Source organism: Dermacentor andersoni, chromosome 4, assembly GCF_023375885.2.
Source record: "Dermacentor andersoni chromosome 4, qqDerAnde1_hic_scaffold, whole genome shotgun sequence".
In the NCBI taxonomy this organism is placed as follows: Eukaryota; Metazoa; Arthropoda; class Arachnida; order Ixodida; family Ixodidae; genus Dermacentor; species Dermacentor andersoni.
Genome location: NC_092817.1, coordinates 7,733,376 through 7,747,998, shown reverse-complemented (window position 1 = coordinate 7,747,998; position 14,623 = coordinate 7,733,376). Strand labels below are relative to the sequence as shown.

The window sequence follows — 14,623 nt, the reverse complement described above, 5'->3', positions numbered from 1 at the left end:
TGGTTACTGCGGAGGATCCATAAAAAGCACAAAAACAGAAAGAAAACTCAAGGAAAAGGATAAAGCACCATTTAACACTTAGTATTGCTACAGCCCACCCCCTTCTTTTATTTTGTCTGGTCGTGCTACATCTTTTTACTTTGCTACATCTTTTTATATATAGGCATGAACTTAGGTGATATTCCCAATCAGTGTCCAATTTTTATATACACTATGTGCTGGTTCAAAGAGGTTCGAAACACTGCAATGGAAGCTTCAAGTAGAAAAGGTGCCTGGAAGAAAAAAAAAAGCTGTGCTGCAACCATCTCGGCAACATCTTGTCCCTTTAATAAAAATTGTGCTTCCATATTAACTTGAGCCCTCCAGTTTAGAGTAAAGTACCAGTGCACTTATGAACAATGAATCAATTCTCAATGAGCATGTGCAGTCCAGCAAAAAGCAGGGGCAAGAATCCGCATTGTGCTCCTGCATTGAAGGTGAATAACACGTACCATAATGGCGAATGTGCTTTAGTAAGCTTCCCTGCAATATGAATTTGTGATGTACAAAGAATTGTCAATAAAGCTTACCACGAGCACAGATGCACTTGCAAATTAGGTCACAATTGAAGATAATGAGCACAGTGTAAACCTATGTGCCCTTTCCACTCTTAGTATGCTTTACTGCATGACGCTAATTTTCACCCCTGTATTGCGGTGTAGCAAGCTACAATAGAAACTTTGCATAATTAGGCTTTTTAGGATTATCTTTCTCGCAATACACTAATATTTCGCGGTGAAGCCTAAGCAATGTACGGTGAAGCATACTAAAAGTGAAAAGGGGCCACTGTCACTGGACATAATAAGAGTTCTTTAATCATACGCTCGCGAACCCGCCGCCTCTCAGGTCGCCTAAGTGGACATACTATGCTGGCTGATAGTGGCCCCCTCCCACTTTTAGTATGCTTCACCGCGTAACTAAAATGTACTGCGGCGAAGAAACCGTACATTTGTATTGAGTGAATAAACAAATGGTTTTTACAACAGTACAGAAATAAACGCGCACCATGCATCAGTCTACCACACGGAAGTGTCGCAACATACGGTAGCTGATTCACACAGGCCGTGTAGCCCACTTATCAGTCGTAAAGGGTATTATAGGTAATTCAAAATTTTAGACACACATATGTGTTTATGTTTACGTTCGCACTCCTTGCGTAATAAGACTTCCAGAACTTCCACAATAGAAAGTAATTTTATATGTCTCGTTTTCAACTCGGCCGTCATGCAAATGACATATAGCGCGGAAAAACGTGAACATGCTGCGTGTTAGCGTCGTAAACTTCATACTAGGCAAGGAGCTAGCACACGACAGTCCCGCGACAGGCGCTAATGCGACCAAGACGGGACATGTCTGTGAACGCGCAAACGGAGCCCCTAAGCCACTCTGCTCCTCTGCTACCCCCGCTGCACGGCTGCACCACTCGTTTCAAGCACAGCACACCAAACACACATTCAGCGCTGAACAGTGGGCGGTCGACGCAGTTGCATTTTGCATGACTTGCAGCGAGCAGCACATCCCTCGATGTCCGTTAAGCAAAGTCTGACACGGCGACGCCACATCGCGGTTCGCAGAACTTCGCTGCCCAGGCGCTAGGCCACTTCGATATTTCAATTGTCACCACCGCCGGGTTCTCAAGAAAGCACGGGTCACACAACGTAGATTCTGTCGTGCCAGAACTCATCGAGGCCAAAGCCGCACTGCCGCACCGCCACTACTCATGGCTTTCCGCCAAGTAACACAGAACCTACAACCAACACACAAGCAACGCATGCACGATTACATCATAGAATAAAGAAAGTACATGAGCAATGTTGAACAACGCGCGGTCCAGAGAAGGATCACGCCGAGCACGAACTCGCCACGGCGACGCTCGGCGCCAGCATCGCGCCTTCTCAAAAATCCCTAAATGATGCTGTCCCTAGGCACCTAGGATCAGATCAAGTGAGGGATTTTTGTACACGAGCACATCGAAAATGGATTTCACCGCTCTTTCTGCGCACGCGCGAGGAGCAGTCGTTGCGAGGGAGAAATATGGGGACTTTTGGTGCTCAAAATTTCTCTTCGCCTAGGTACTACGGGGAAGAAAGCTGTTAGCTCTGTTTGTCCCTAGCCGAGCTTGCAGCACAGAATCGACAGGATGCGTGGGCGGCAAGACGAAAAAGCCGCGTCCGAGGTGAGTTTGTTGCTATTTTGTTTCGACGGTAGCATATTGAATTTTATAGTCGCAAGGGGATACGTTTGGAAGTGAGGTGTCTTCTCGGATGACTTTAGTGGCAAAGCATTACGTCGTGCCGATGCATTGTTCATTAGTATCGTTGATCAAGGTCAGCATACCACACACTTTAGGGGAATCGCGGGAACGGAAACAGTTTATGAACTAACTGCCGTGCCGATGCATTAGTTCTTAATGTAACTGAGAATACAGCACACTTGGAGGTTCGTGGGAATGGAAATCTTGTACTCTGTATGTGTAAGTACTAAAACTTGCGTCGCCATGCAATCTGAGCCGTAGATCGTTGTGAGAACTGTACAACCACACTGGCAAAACACCATGCCCTGCGGATGAATACGGAAGAAATGTATGCTAAAGAAAAATGGCCGTCATGCAATTTCATAGCAGTAGACCTTTGTGAAAGCTGTACAGGAACACTGATATTGGTTACGTGGTGCAGATTCGTAGCGTTTCTGAGGTGCTTGTGTGCAAGGGTAATTAATAATCCCGGCTGTTACGATGTCTAGCTCATATACGGGGCGCTCTATGTGGGCGAAACAAGGGCTCAGACCGCTACAACCGCATGCGAAATAGCTCTGAATGCCTGCCAGTACACTAGCATTATTTTGCTTCTTTTCGTGATAGTGCCTGGCTATCTGTTGCTGATGCCACACATTCACTTTGCAATGGTTTATTAGACCACATACATAAATTAATAGCTGTATAAAACCTTGACCCTCCAGCACTTCCACAAAATTCATGCAGAAGTGGAAACAAAGATTACACTTCATTCCTCACCACACATTACTATGTCTGCATCAAAGCTTGATATTACCAACATGTGTGCAGTGTCGTTGCCCGTGCTTCCTGGACAGGAAAGCCAGTTGCTCCAGTTCACAAGGCTAGAACAACTGCGAAGTGATTGAGCTATCTGCTTGTGCTGCATTTTGTTGCCACAAGCTGTACAAGGTCATGGCGTGTGCTGCAGAAACTGCATCTTTTTGCTTGCTGCATTCCTTAGTGATGCATTCAACGTGTCTGCTTCCGTTTCCCCTGCTATTTTTACAGCGAAGCTGTATATGGCTAGGTTCTGACCACGACCAACAGTGCATACATCGACAGGGTGTGTAGAAAAAAGTTTCGTCGACAAAATTGAATCCACAGTAGCCTGCTGTGCGCCAGCAGTGCTCAGTGGCTCTGGAGTGTATGGCAGAATAGTAAAACGTCATTGTGTACCCACCAATGTCTGCGCCTCGTTTTCTTGTGAAGTCGACATTGCTTAGCGACGTTATCAGCAGTTTTACTTTGGTCCTGTTATGGCCAGGACGCGTCTAGTCCGTACTGAAGAAGAAAGATGTGCATGTTAAGAGCACCGGTGTGAGCATCAGCGTGAAGGCAACGGGCAGCTGCTATAGCCAGACCAGTCTTGTCTGCAGATCCGTAATGTCGGATAGCTGCTCTGTGACCGATGAAGAACAGCGTGCCCGTGAGGATCACCTTTGCAAACAGAAGCAGGAGTGGGCACGAAAGCATCGGCGACCAATTGCAGTATATCACAGTGACCACAAAGCAATGGTTACCATGGTGACAAAGTAAATAGAATATCAAAGATAACGAAGTTGTGTGTATGTTTCTTTATTTAATCAATATAGCAATTAACCATATATAAGTCAATATACTTGTCAACAAGTACAGCTTCAGCTGGTCTTCCATCTTCACATAGTGGAAGGGCTTTGAATTGTATTTTTTTTATCATTTGTCATCAAACTTGTGCATTTACTTTTTGTAATGCTACAGCCTGTTTCGTGCCATCACTGTTTTCTCTGCTTTCGCCTATTCTGCAGCAGTTGCTGGCATTGTCTCTTGTCTAGGTGTTGGTCCGCATGACATGCTAGAGATGCCATAGACAGTTTAATCACAGGGTGTACAATGTAAGAGAAGGTCAAAATTACTGGTGTTTTTCATTTTTTAAGCAGGCTTTTTTGAACTTTTGTGTGATAAAATCTCGCTTTGTTGATAAACAAGTGATTATCTTTGACAAGTTTCCAATGACATTTTTTCTGCGTCGAAAGTTCACACATTTGCCAACAAGGTGCACACACGACTCAAAGAACTTTGAAACTTTATAGGTCTTGCTTCATGCTTTGTCACCTGGTTTGACATTTTATTCCCATTTTTGATCTCATTAACCTGGCTGCTGTGTGGGAATACCGAACTTGCTACTTAGTACTCAGCACGAAACAATGCTTTAAAACCACTGTGTTGTCCACTTGTCTCACCATGCCACTGTGTGGTTTTGATCAGAATTTTCCATCATAAGTACACTGTTACAAAATTGCACATGACAAGTATGTTACCCTATATGCAAGCAATGCACTGTTTAAAGCCGAGCTAAATACTTCACCAAAAGAACTGGTTTCACCTCCAGTCCACTCTTTTTAGTCTGTTGTCTAAACACCCTGCCAAATACTGTCATTGCTATTGTGTCCTGCCGCAATTGTTCATTGTCAGTAGGCCTTAATTGTTTTGTATGCTAGTGCAAGTAATATGCCTGAAAATGTACTATGGTGGTGTCCTGTCCTCTTAAGGATGACCAATTTTCCTGGAAACCATAGTAGCCAGAAGAATGGCATTTAAAATGTGCATCACCAAGGTCCTGCAGAAGAGCAGAGCTCAGTGTTTGAGCCTTGACATCACTCCATAGAATACCTGCATATCATTTGTGCTCAATTAACCTTGCTGCAAGACTTTTCCCAAGGGCAAGGCCTAGAATGTTGGTCAATTTTTGATGCTCCGACCTAGTTTGATGTGATTTTCTGTGACATTTTTCTCTATTCCTTTCTTGATTATTTTGGATAGTGGCCTTCTTAGGAGCTATTGCTTCATTAGATGTTTCCTAGGAAGGAAAATCTTGGATGCCTTTATACCACACTAGTGCGCATCATCTGTATGGAAACAAAGCGCTGCATGAGCAGAGGTCTGTCTGCGGCAGCTGCTGTGAATTGCGCCCACGCATCACCCATGTGCTGCTCTCGTGGTCTTCCAATTAGCAACGCAGTCGTGCCACACTTCACTTTGTTTGCGAAAGTGCCACACGAGACAGATTGTCCATGCTAGCCAATATATTGCGAAATGGAAACATGTATAGAGCTGCACTCAAATTTCACATTTGGCAGTAGGCGAAATATTTTGTAAAAATACCAATTATATAAATACCATGCAATGAAACCAATCAATATGTACTGAACCAAACTTGTCACCTAATCGCACTGCAGGGAACCCCTGATCATTCTAAGTTACACCAAAGGCTTGTCATATTTAAATTGTCTCTTGTGCACGCAGTGCATGAATGGGATATCATTGAAAAATATGTGAATGCCTAAGGGAGTGTAATCAGGACTGGCACTTTTTTCACTTTAACTGTCAGTTCCCTATATGTTGCTTCGATATAGGGAGGTTATGATCTAATAGAAACAGTTGGAAGACTGTTCTGTCCACATTGTCACTTCCATATATATTTTGTTTTGCACTGTGCATTCGTTTAAGACCCATCAACTAACCCAAATTAATTTACATATCTCATAAAAGCAAGTGCACTGCAGTTGGAGCTTTGGAAATAGGCCTGTGTTTAAAACAGATTCGAGTGGTCGACACATGAAGTGGGCTCATTCATGTGAGTATCCATGTCAGTGCTGTATTGTCTTTTTTGAAGAGGATCGATCGATTGTTCCTGCTTTAGATAGTCTAGTGATCTAGAGAGCATATTTTAAAAGGCTGATGAAAAAGGGAACACTTTTGGATTTTGCGTGCTAACTACTATCTTGTCAGCTGCTACAGCTTTTGTAAATATTCAGTAAACATATTTGGTGCATCTCTTTTCCTCTGTAACACTTTCATAGAGGTTGTGGACGCTTCCAGACACAAGACTGATTTATGCAGCAGGCGCTCCTTGGCTGCATCTGCAATGCTAGCTCAAGGCGAGAATGCTTTGGGCACGTTGCCATCTGCGTCCACAGTCATCCTGGCACAACTGCCATGGTATGTTGGCCACAGAAACGTCACGTGGGTTGACAATATGTGTAGACTGCTGTGAACACAGTTGGCAGGTGGGTTCAAGTGCCATTGTAAGTTAATTCTGGTTCACACATTTGAACCATCCTGTCATGTCTCGGCACCAAATGTTACGGAACCTGTATCTGTGAAAATAGAGGGTTTTCACACCATTTTCTCCTCTAACATAGGATACTGATGATGTTTAGAGCATCAGCAAATGTCGATAGCGTCTTGTTTCTGCGGAGAAATCGGCAAGGAAATGCTCTGTCCTGACAGACGCGTGTACCGTGATGGGGCCGATAACACCTGTGTGAATCAGGCCTTCGTGAGGAACATAGTTGTCAATTTACCTTTAGACCAGTCTGGCTATGTCAAGAATTGCTGGATAAAACACACTTCTCTCTTTCAGAAAGAGATAATTGAAGTGTTTTGGAGGTTGTCCTAGTTTCCTGCCTCTGGCTTGAGCAGGTGTGCAAGATGCAAGCATTAGGTCCATAGAATTGACTGCACCATTTGAAGGTGCACCACTGTAAATGTTTGGTTTGCCTGCAAGACTGTGAAACATGCTTTGTTAAGAGTCTTATGGCTTCGGTAAATATTACGTCTCAATGTGCAGAAATACGTATCAAGATGTTGAACTTTAAAGCGGTACTTACATGATATTTTTTACTATTCATTTCTTGCGTTAAATCAAGGCCCTAGACTTCTAAACTCTAGAAAAAATTGTGACAAGCTTCAGTGTCGTTTCTTTTTATACAGTGGAACCTCGATACGATTCTGCTTAATACGTTTTTCGAAATGTTAAGTTTTTTTTTTCTTTTCCCGAAAATCCGATTTGGTTGGATAATATGTTGGATAATACGATTTTCCTATGGTACACTTTATTTTCCAGTTCCTGTGAAGATCGTATCAACGAGCTTCTACTGTATTTCAGTTTTTAATTTGTTTCTCATTAACCCTTTATTGACGATTGTTGCCTACAGGCACCATACCAAAAAAAAGAATGTTTGTCTTGCGTAGTTTCATTATTCAGTACCAAGATTCTGGCTAGGTGTCTTTGGCCAACACTGAATGAGAGGCAGCAACTGTCATTTGTTAGTTTAGAGCAGGAATACTTGACGAGGAAGAAGTTTGGCGTGTGACTCACTGTCTTTTAAAAGTAAGGTCAGAGGATACAGGCCGATGCAAGATATCCAACTGCGGTGGTGTCACACATCTGAAGTACAGCAAAAGAAATGTACACCTATGGTTCATATGTGATGAGAGCTGTCTATGCAAACTGAAAACAAAGCCTCAGGTGGCTTGGGGTGAAGCCCACTTCCAGATTCCTGCCTGGGGCTATTGTATTAAATAATTACCCCTTCATATCAGTAAAATCATAAACCTTTCCACATATTTATTCATGAGGTGGAAATGTGCACATCCGCTGCTGTGAAATATAACCTCACCGAGCATTCGACCTCACTCAACCTCAAATTTGTCCATGAGGTTGCCATTGCCATAGCTAAAAAATTTTAACAGCCAACCAATGTCGCATCACTTTGGGAGGTTGAGATCAGCTTAGGTTGACTTCATTACGTCATCCGTGTGAACCTTGCGAGGTTGGCCATCTTTGCATGGAAGTCTACATTCTATGGCCCCCTGTAGAATCCTGGGGTGCTATGACATAAAATGATTCCAAACTTTTCTATTCCAATTCTGCAATCAGCCCACCACGATTGGTCTAAACTCTTTCAGGCCACTCCAAACTTCACCCATCTGTCACGCGACGTCACGAAAACCGTGATGGCTCTCCATCTGATATACATGTACACAATGATTATGAATGATTAAACCGCACGAAAGAAAAATAATTATTCCTGATTCAACGCCTTTTCACCATTAGCCCTCTGCTATTGGTTCAATGTTTTTGGGCAATACCCACCTCGCCTGGCTGTCACGCGACCTCACAAAACTGCAAAAACTCACTGCATCAAAGTGACGTGTACGCGAAAAAAAAAAGCATTAACATGCCGAACAAAACTGAAAATTTTTCTGCATAGCCAGAGACTGCCCCGTTCTGAAAGGAATATAAGATGGCTGCCCGCCGATCGCTCAGGCCCTCGCTACTCGCACCTGCCGGTCAGCATGTATTTATTTGCACATGATAAACCTTTTTGCATGGCAGTAAAACGTTATCGAGCCCTTGCGGCATGTATACAGCATCACTCTGCCAACTCTGTCTTGCTGAGGATCCATTTTAGCAGCATTCTTATCCTTCTGTTGCAAGTCACCGCGATTTTCAACCAGCCACCGCAAGCTAAGTAAGGTGAAGCAGACCAATCGGAGAAGCCAGCACCACCCTCTTCATGCGGTTATCTGTTTTCACTGTGCTGGCTCAGCCCCATCGAAACCCCCTCCACTAGACCGTACCCCTCGCCTCTTGTCAGCCAATTAGATAAGAAAAACCACTGAGTGTAGGCAATGTTATTGGTTTTGAAAGTGAACAAAGGTGACCTCCTATAAACGAGGAGAGTGTTTGATTGGGTTGTTCAGACCACGCTGCAGGTCACTGCCCAATGCTTGCGCCGGTGGTTACGTTAATTTGATGTCAGGAGATTGGAATCAAAACAGTTTGAAATCATTTTATGTTATAGCGCCCCTGAATGTGCTTTACTTTTGGTGCGTTCGATTCGCCTGCACCGCCTGAACCAGTTCACGAGGTGTTGCACCCTGCCATTCGTTCCAGTGGTGCAGCAATGGCGCCTGCTGAACCACTCCGTTCATTTCAAAAGGTGCAGGGCTGGTTCATTTTGCTGCACCTACTCCGCTGTCGGTGCCGACTTGGTGCAGGCGTACAGGTGCGACGCAGCAGTGCAGCAGACAGTCCAGCACATGGGCGCAAGCGCCATTAGAAGCCCGCTTACGCACGTCTGATGTGTGTACAGGTGTGGTTTGTAGTTAGGCCCACAAGCTGATAATACTTGTAGTTCACGATCTTTCAAATGTACGCACTCTGTGCACATTAATCAGGCATAACATAACGCCTGCACCGCATCTGCACCTTGGCATTCGTTTCGAGTGTTGCGCTGTGCCTGCACCGCAGAAACAAGCTGCACAATTTCTGAACTTCTCGTGAACCTCCGTTAACTGGTTGACAGTTGCGCAGGTGAATTGAACAGCCCTTTTAAGTGCTTCCACATGAAGTTCTTATTTGCCCTTACGTTGCTTAGTGGCCTGATGGCTGCTTCAGGTATTGTACAAAATGTTCGATTCAACATTGAAAGAAAATTCAAGGATATGAATGCTCATGAAGGCCAAAATTCAGTGACATACAAATGCATTAACTCTGCACATAAACTAAAAATTGTCAAATTTCCTTCTTCCTAGCTGCATTCAGTTAAGCATGCTACTAAGTTGGCATTGCTGGAAAAGTGTAAAAAAAGGCAATTCTCTTTTATAGTGTAGAGTGTCGACTGATAACTGGCCTTACGGCCAGAAATGATGTGCATACCTTGAGGAGGATGCTTTAGTTCAGTGCCAACTCTAATCTCTTTATTCAAATACATGTAAAATGCAGAAATGCTTTTGAGACAACTACTGGAATAATTTCAATGAAATTTGTTGCATTTGAGAGAAAAAGATAAAATTTAGTCATTCTAGGCTGCATAATTTTGATTTAGGACCTTGAATATTTAGGAAAAATTGCTGAGAGTCATTAAGCTTAAAAAATATAAGCACGAAGTTTACAATGTCATAGCTTTTGTATCAAGTTGTAAACTTCATACGGAAGTCTTTTTAATTTCACAATTTTGAAAATTTCCTGCCACAAAAAATTGCCCCCTAGAACAGTCGCTACATTTCAGCTTTTTTTTTTTTTGCATGTAACCAACCTCATCGAATTCTTTTACTGGCTTCAGAGAAAAACTATTTCTCTTTTCCCATGTATTCAGATAGGAGCTCCAGAGATAAAACTGCCTCCAAGTGAGGTAAACCATTGTATTAAAGAACATTATAAGAAGGAGAAGGAAAAACATTTATTAAAAAAAAATAAAGGAAAAGCGGGCGTCTTTCTGCTTGTGTGGGAGGCGCCCTTAGTCCAGGACTCCTGTGGCTCTTGCTGTCTCCCGGGCTCACCACACCTGGTGTAACAAGAATTGTGTTCTCATCTGAATTACTGAAGTATACTTTTTCCTTTGTCATAGGTGGAAAAGGAAAGTATCAGCAACGTTCTCACACCTACACTGTCCTTATTGGTATGTAGTGTGACTAAATTCTGCTTCTGCATTAGTTGTGTTGATAGCATGCTTGTTCCAAATTCTTATTTGTTCCTTTTGCAAATTTTCATTTTGTTCACAGAACTTTCCAAAAGGGGAACGTATCCAATAAAATAAAGCACTAATTTACTTTCATGCTGAAGATTCATAACTCTTACTGATGTGGTTTCTACCTGGTGATCTTCACTGCACTAAAGAGTTATGAGCTAGGTACTAGGGTATCCCAGCAACATCATGAGCAAGCAACACCATCTTCTCTCATCTCTTAGAGAGAAAAAAAAAAATTCGTTATAACTTTACTTCACTCTGCAAAATGCTTGAAGCATAAAAATATCACTCGTTTCTTTATTTTTACATATTATAGTACACAAGCGCATATTAAACAATGAACAGTATCCCTCATTGTCTTCTCCCATCCAGTCATCCCTGGCCCAAGACTATGCGACTGCCAGGTCTGCAAGCCAAATTAAAGAAAGTGTACCACACATGAAATAGGACGCTGAAAAACTTATAGATAAATTGTGTTGTAGTTTAACCTAACCCTCCCCCTACATGACAAAAACTTGTTTGCATGTCAAGGTAGCATCAGAAAATACTAAATTTCTTTTCTGACTGAAATTAAACCTGGAAAGTATTCTATCAAGTGCAGAGGGCAGAAGAGCATTAGCAAATAGCATGGCTTTCAAAATTTTTCATACAGTGCCTATAGGTTGCCTTGATGCTGCCTCCAATCTCCCTTGTACTGAAGCATGCACACACATTATACCTCCATTGATACCGAAGTCCCACTCAAAAGTCTCTGGCCACCGCAAATCATCCTGCATGTACCGGTGACAAGGTGTACATCTTTGGAAAAGTAATTTCTGATTCAAACATCTGATGGGCCAGAAAACTAAATTTCGTTATGTCACCAATAACCAAAACACGAATTAATATTCCTGCTTGCAGAGACACAAACTGACTGCTGTTACTGAACAGCGCTCCGTGGCATTCAAGTGAAGAATGATCTTGATCGTCACTTATACGAATAATCATTTGGTTGTATGGCTGGGATTCCTAGGTCATGTGAATTGCAGTGGAGCTACTTAGTGTAGTGACTGACTTGGGGCTGCTCAATAGTCTTTTTTTTTTTTTTTTGATGCCACTCTAATGTCCGCCAAATAAAAGAAAATGTTTCTTTCTACATTGTGTCTTATCATTGCTTTGCAATTCGCAAGCACAGTACAGCAAAAAAGGGGCCTTGCCTTACATTGGTTCTATTTTAAATAGGCAATAGCTGTTTATTTCGGCATACATGCTGCAGTTCGTGCTCTGCAGGTCTCCAAGCATGAGCGCCTGCTTCCGAGAAGATGACAGCTGTAAGAAACAAATGACTCTGTGTCACACAACTACAAAAACATGAAAGTGCCTGCTTTATGATAAATACAAAAAAATGACAACTCAGGCAGACTGGCAGAGCAGTCATCAATAATAAAACAAGACATTGCACAGTTTATTTGCCTAAGAAATGAGGTCTGCACATCAAGCTTAGCAATTCTTGGCAGCTTGCTCGCCTTATACAATCAGTCCACATTGTTAGCTCAACATAACTGTTTGATGGATTTCACAGTCCTCTTTAACACTCTGCCTGTCCCTCACTTCACCAAATCTGTTGTTGCCGTGAACACCACTGAAATTACAGTGGAATCTCATAAGTGTCCAGGCAATTGTAGCTGTCATTCGTTTTAACATCTATTTCAACAAACCAGTTGGGCGGGGGCCTAAAAACCAGCAATTTGGAACCATCAAGTTACAGTGCACAGGGCTGGGCAAACACTTTGAAATTGGGTGCCAACAGCACAGAAGTTTCGCACTACCCGCTGTGGTTGCTCAGTGGCTATAGTGTTAAGCTGCTGAGCACGAGGTAGTGGGATCGAATCCCGGCCACGGCGGCCGCATTTCGATGGGGGCAAAATGCGAAAACACCCGTGTACTCAGATTTAGGTGCACGTTAAAGAACCCCAGGTGGTCGAAATTTCGAAAGTCCTCCACTACGGCATGCCTCATAATCAGAAAGTGGTTTTGGCACGTAAAACCCCACAATCTAATTTAATTTTAAGGTTTGCACTAACTTTCCAAATGCAGGCAGATTTAGGTGAACAATCACATTTAAGGTGGAGCTTATGTGCTGCTGATCTATGGTGTAAAAACACACATCTTGCTTTTACGTTGGCCTTGTTAATCAAAGAAACATATGTGCCATAGAATCTTGACTGTGGGTAATATTAGTGATAGCCACATTGGACAAGTGCACCCGTCCTACTGGAGAGCTTCTTTGCATTCTCATGGGAGGAACTTTTGAAGTTCAACCATGTCATAGTTCTGTACAGCGAGGGCAATTTCGTCTCAAGGCCAATGAACCAGGAACGCAAAACATTTCTTTATGGAGTGAACAGCGTACCCTACTTTTTTAAACTTACTAAGCTGAATGAGCATATTTTTTCTGTCCATATCGCCAACAGCAATCTGCCAGTATCCAGAACGAAGATCAACAGAAGAGAAATAGCTGGAACCGTGGAGGCAGTGAAGGGCACCGTCTATATTTGGGAGCGGGTAGACGTCCTTCTTAGTAATTTTGTTCAGATGACGGTAGTCCACACAGAAACTCCACGTGCCGTCCTTCTTAACCAAAACCACAGGTGACGGCCAGGGACTCGAAGAAAGCTTAATGATGTTTTTATCTAGCATTTTGTTCACTTCACTTAGAATTACTCGGTGTTCCGATGCAGAAACTTGATACGGTCATCGGTGAATAGGCGTAGCATCGCCAGTAGAAATCCGATGCTGGACCGCGAGCGTCTGGCCTAAAGGGCGATCGTTTGAAGTAAAAAATATCTCGGTAGGACGATAATACTTGGCAAAGGTTGTCAGCCTGCGCAGAGAATAGGTCCACCGCAACCATTTTCATTATGTTGGCATCGGTGCCCGAGGCTGGTGCGAGGGGCCTGCTAAGCTCAGAAGAACCATCGGTTGATAAAGCTGCTACGTGATGGTCGCCGAGACAATCAACGTTGACAAGGCAAATACCTTGCAGTAGGATTTGCTTTCCCAGTCCAAAGTTAAAGATAGGCATGCGAGTACGGTTAGCAGTAACAGTCAGAATGCTGTGAGGCACGGTGATATCATACTGTAGTGGAATGTTGGGCAGCGGAGTGATGAGGTACTCGCCATCAGGAACAGGTAGGCAACACAACAGTTCAATATAGGCTATTGACTTCGGTGGCAGGCAAATAAAGCAGGTGGGGCGTAAGCGGCACTGGGGTGCGTTAGAAGGTTCTACGAGAATAGGCAACTCAAGGCAAAGGGTACTGGCAGAGCAGTCAATAAGAGCAGAATGCGCAGAGAGAAAATCGAGTCCGAGAATTAGGTCATGGGGCAATGAGCAATCACGGTGAAGAGGACAGGAGTGTGGCAGCCGGCGATGATCACACATGCCGTACATATGCTGATGATAGGCACAGTACCGCCATCCGCAACGCGACCAACGCGTGCCGACGCTGGGGTGAAGTGCTTTTTCAGTCGTCGTCGGAAGGCAGCACTCATAATAGAAAGATGTGCTCCTGCATTGATGAGTGCAGTGACAGGTGTAATGGTTGGAGTCGGGCATGAAATAGATGGTAGCTGGCCCATGCGGTCATCGAACTTATCCACACTGAGGACGTTGTTGAAGGGAGAGACTTGTTCTCATCAAGAACGAGGAATCTGGGATTTATTTACAGTATCTGCATGAGAATGTTACAGTTCATCAGTCTAACATGACTGAAAAAGGAATGCACCCTGAGGAGCCGCCAACGGCTCCTTAAATACACTGTCCTCCCGAAATCCCTAGGTGAGGGAAAACAGCAGTTCGCCGACCAATTCGGAGCGTCCAAAGTCATCGTAACCAACCCGCCTTTGAGGGGGAGGGTTTACGCACTCACTTCTGCACAGGTTGCACTGACCACACCAAGGTGAGAGGGTTTTCGCAGACACTGTGCTTGACCCGAGCAGGCGCCTCTTTATCCCAGAGTTGACCCTGCAG

General features: G+C 43.6%; 1 protein-coding gene across 10 annotated transcripts in view; it reads left to right on the top strand.

The window, feature by feature from the left end:
• The first annotated feature begins 2,025 nt into the window (after window positions 1-2,025).
• The window catches only part of LOC126535577 (uncharacterized), a 33,254-nt gene continuing 20,656 nt past the window's right edge, over window positions 2,026-14,623 (top strand). The window contains exons 1-5 of one of the 10 annotated variants that reach the window (XR_011893776.1): window positions 2,026-2,215; window positions 3,104-3,223; window positions 3,691-3,846; window positions 6,156-6,292; window positions 10,492-10,698. Coding sequence is in view for 2 of the 10 variants with exons in the window: in XM_072287731.1 (XP_072143832.1) it covers window positions 3,698-3,846; window positions 6,173-6,292; window positions 10,492-10,542 (320 nt within the window). In the remaining 8 variants the exon portion in view is untranslated. Of the gene's footprint in view, window positions 2,216-3,103; window positions 3,224-3,690; window positions 3,880-6,153; window positions 6,293-9,035; window positions 10,211-10,491; window positions 10,699-11,511; window positions 11,747-14,623 lie in introns of those variants that run through there. The other 9 variants (XR_011893773.1, XR_011893772.1, XM_072287732.1 and 6 more) reach the window with 9 other exon arrangements.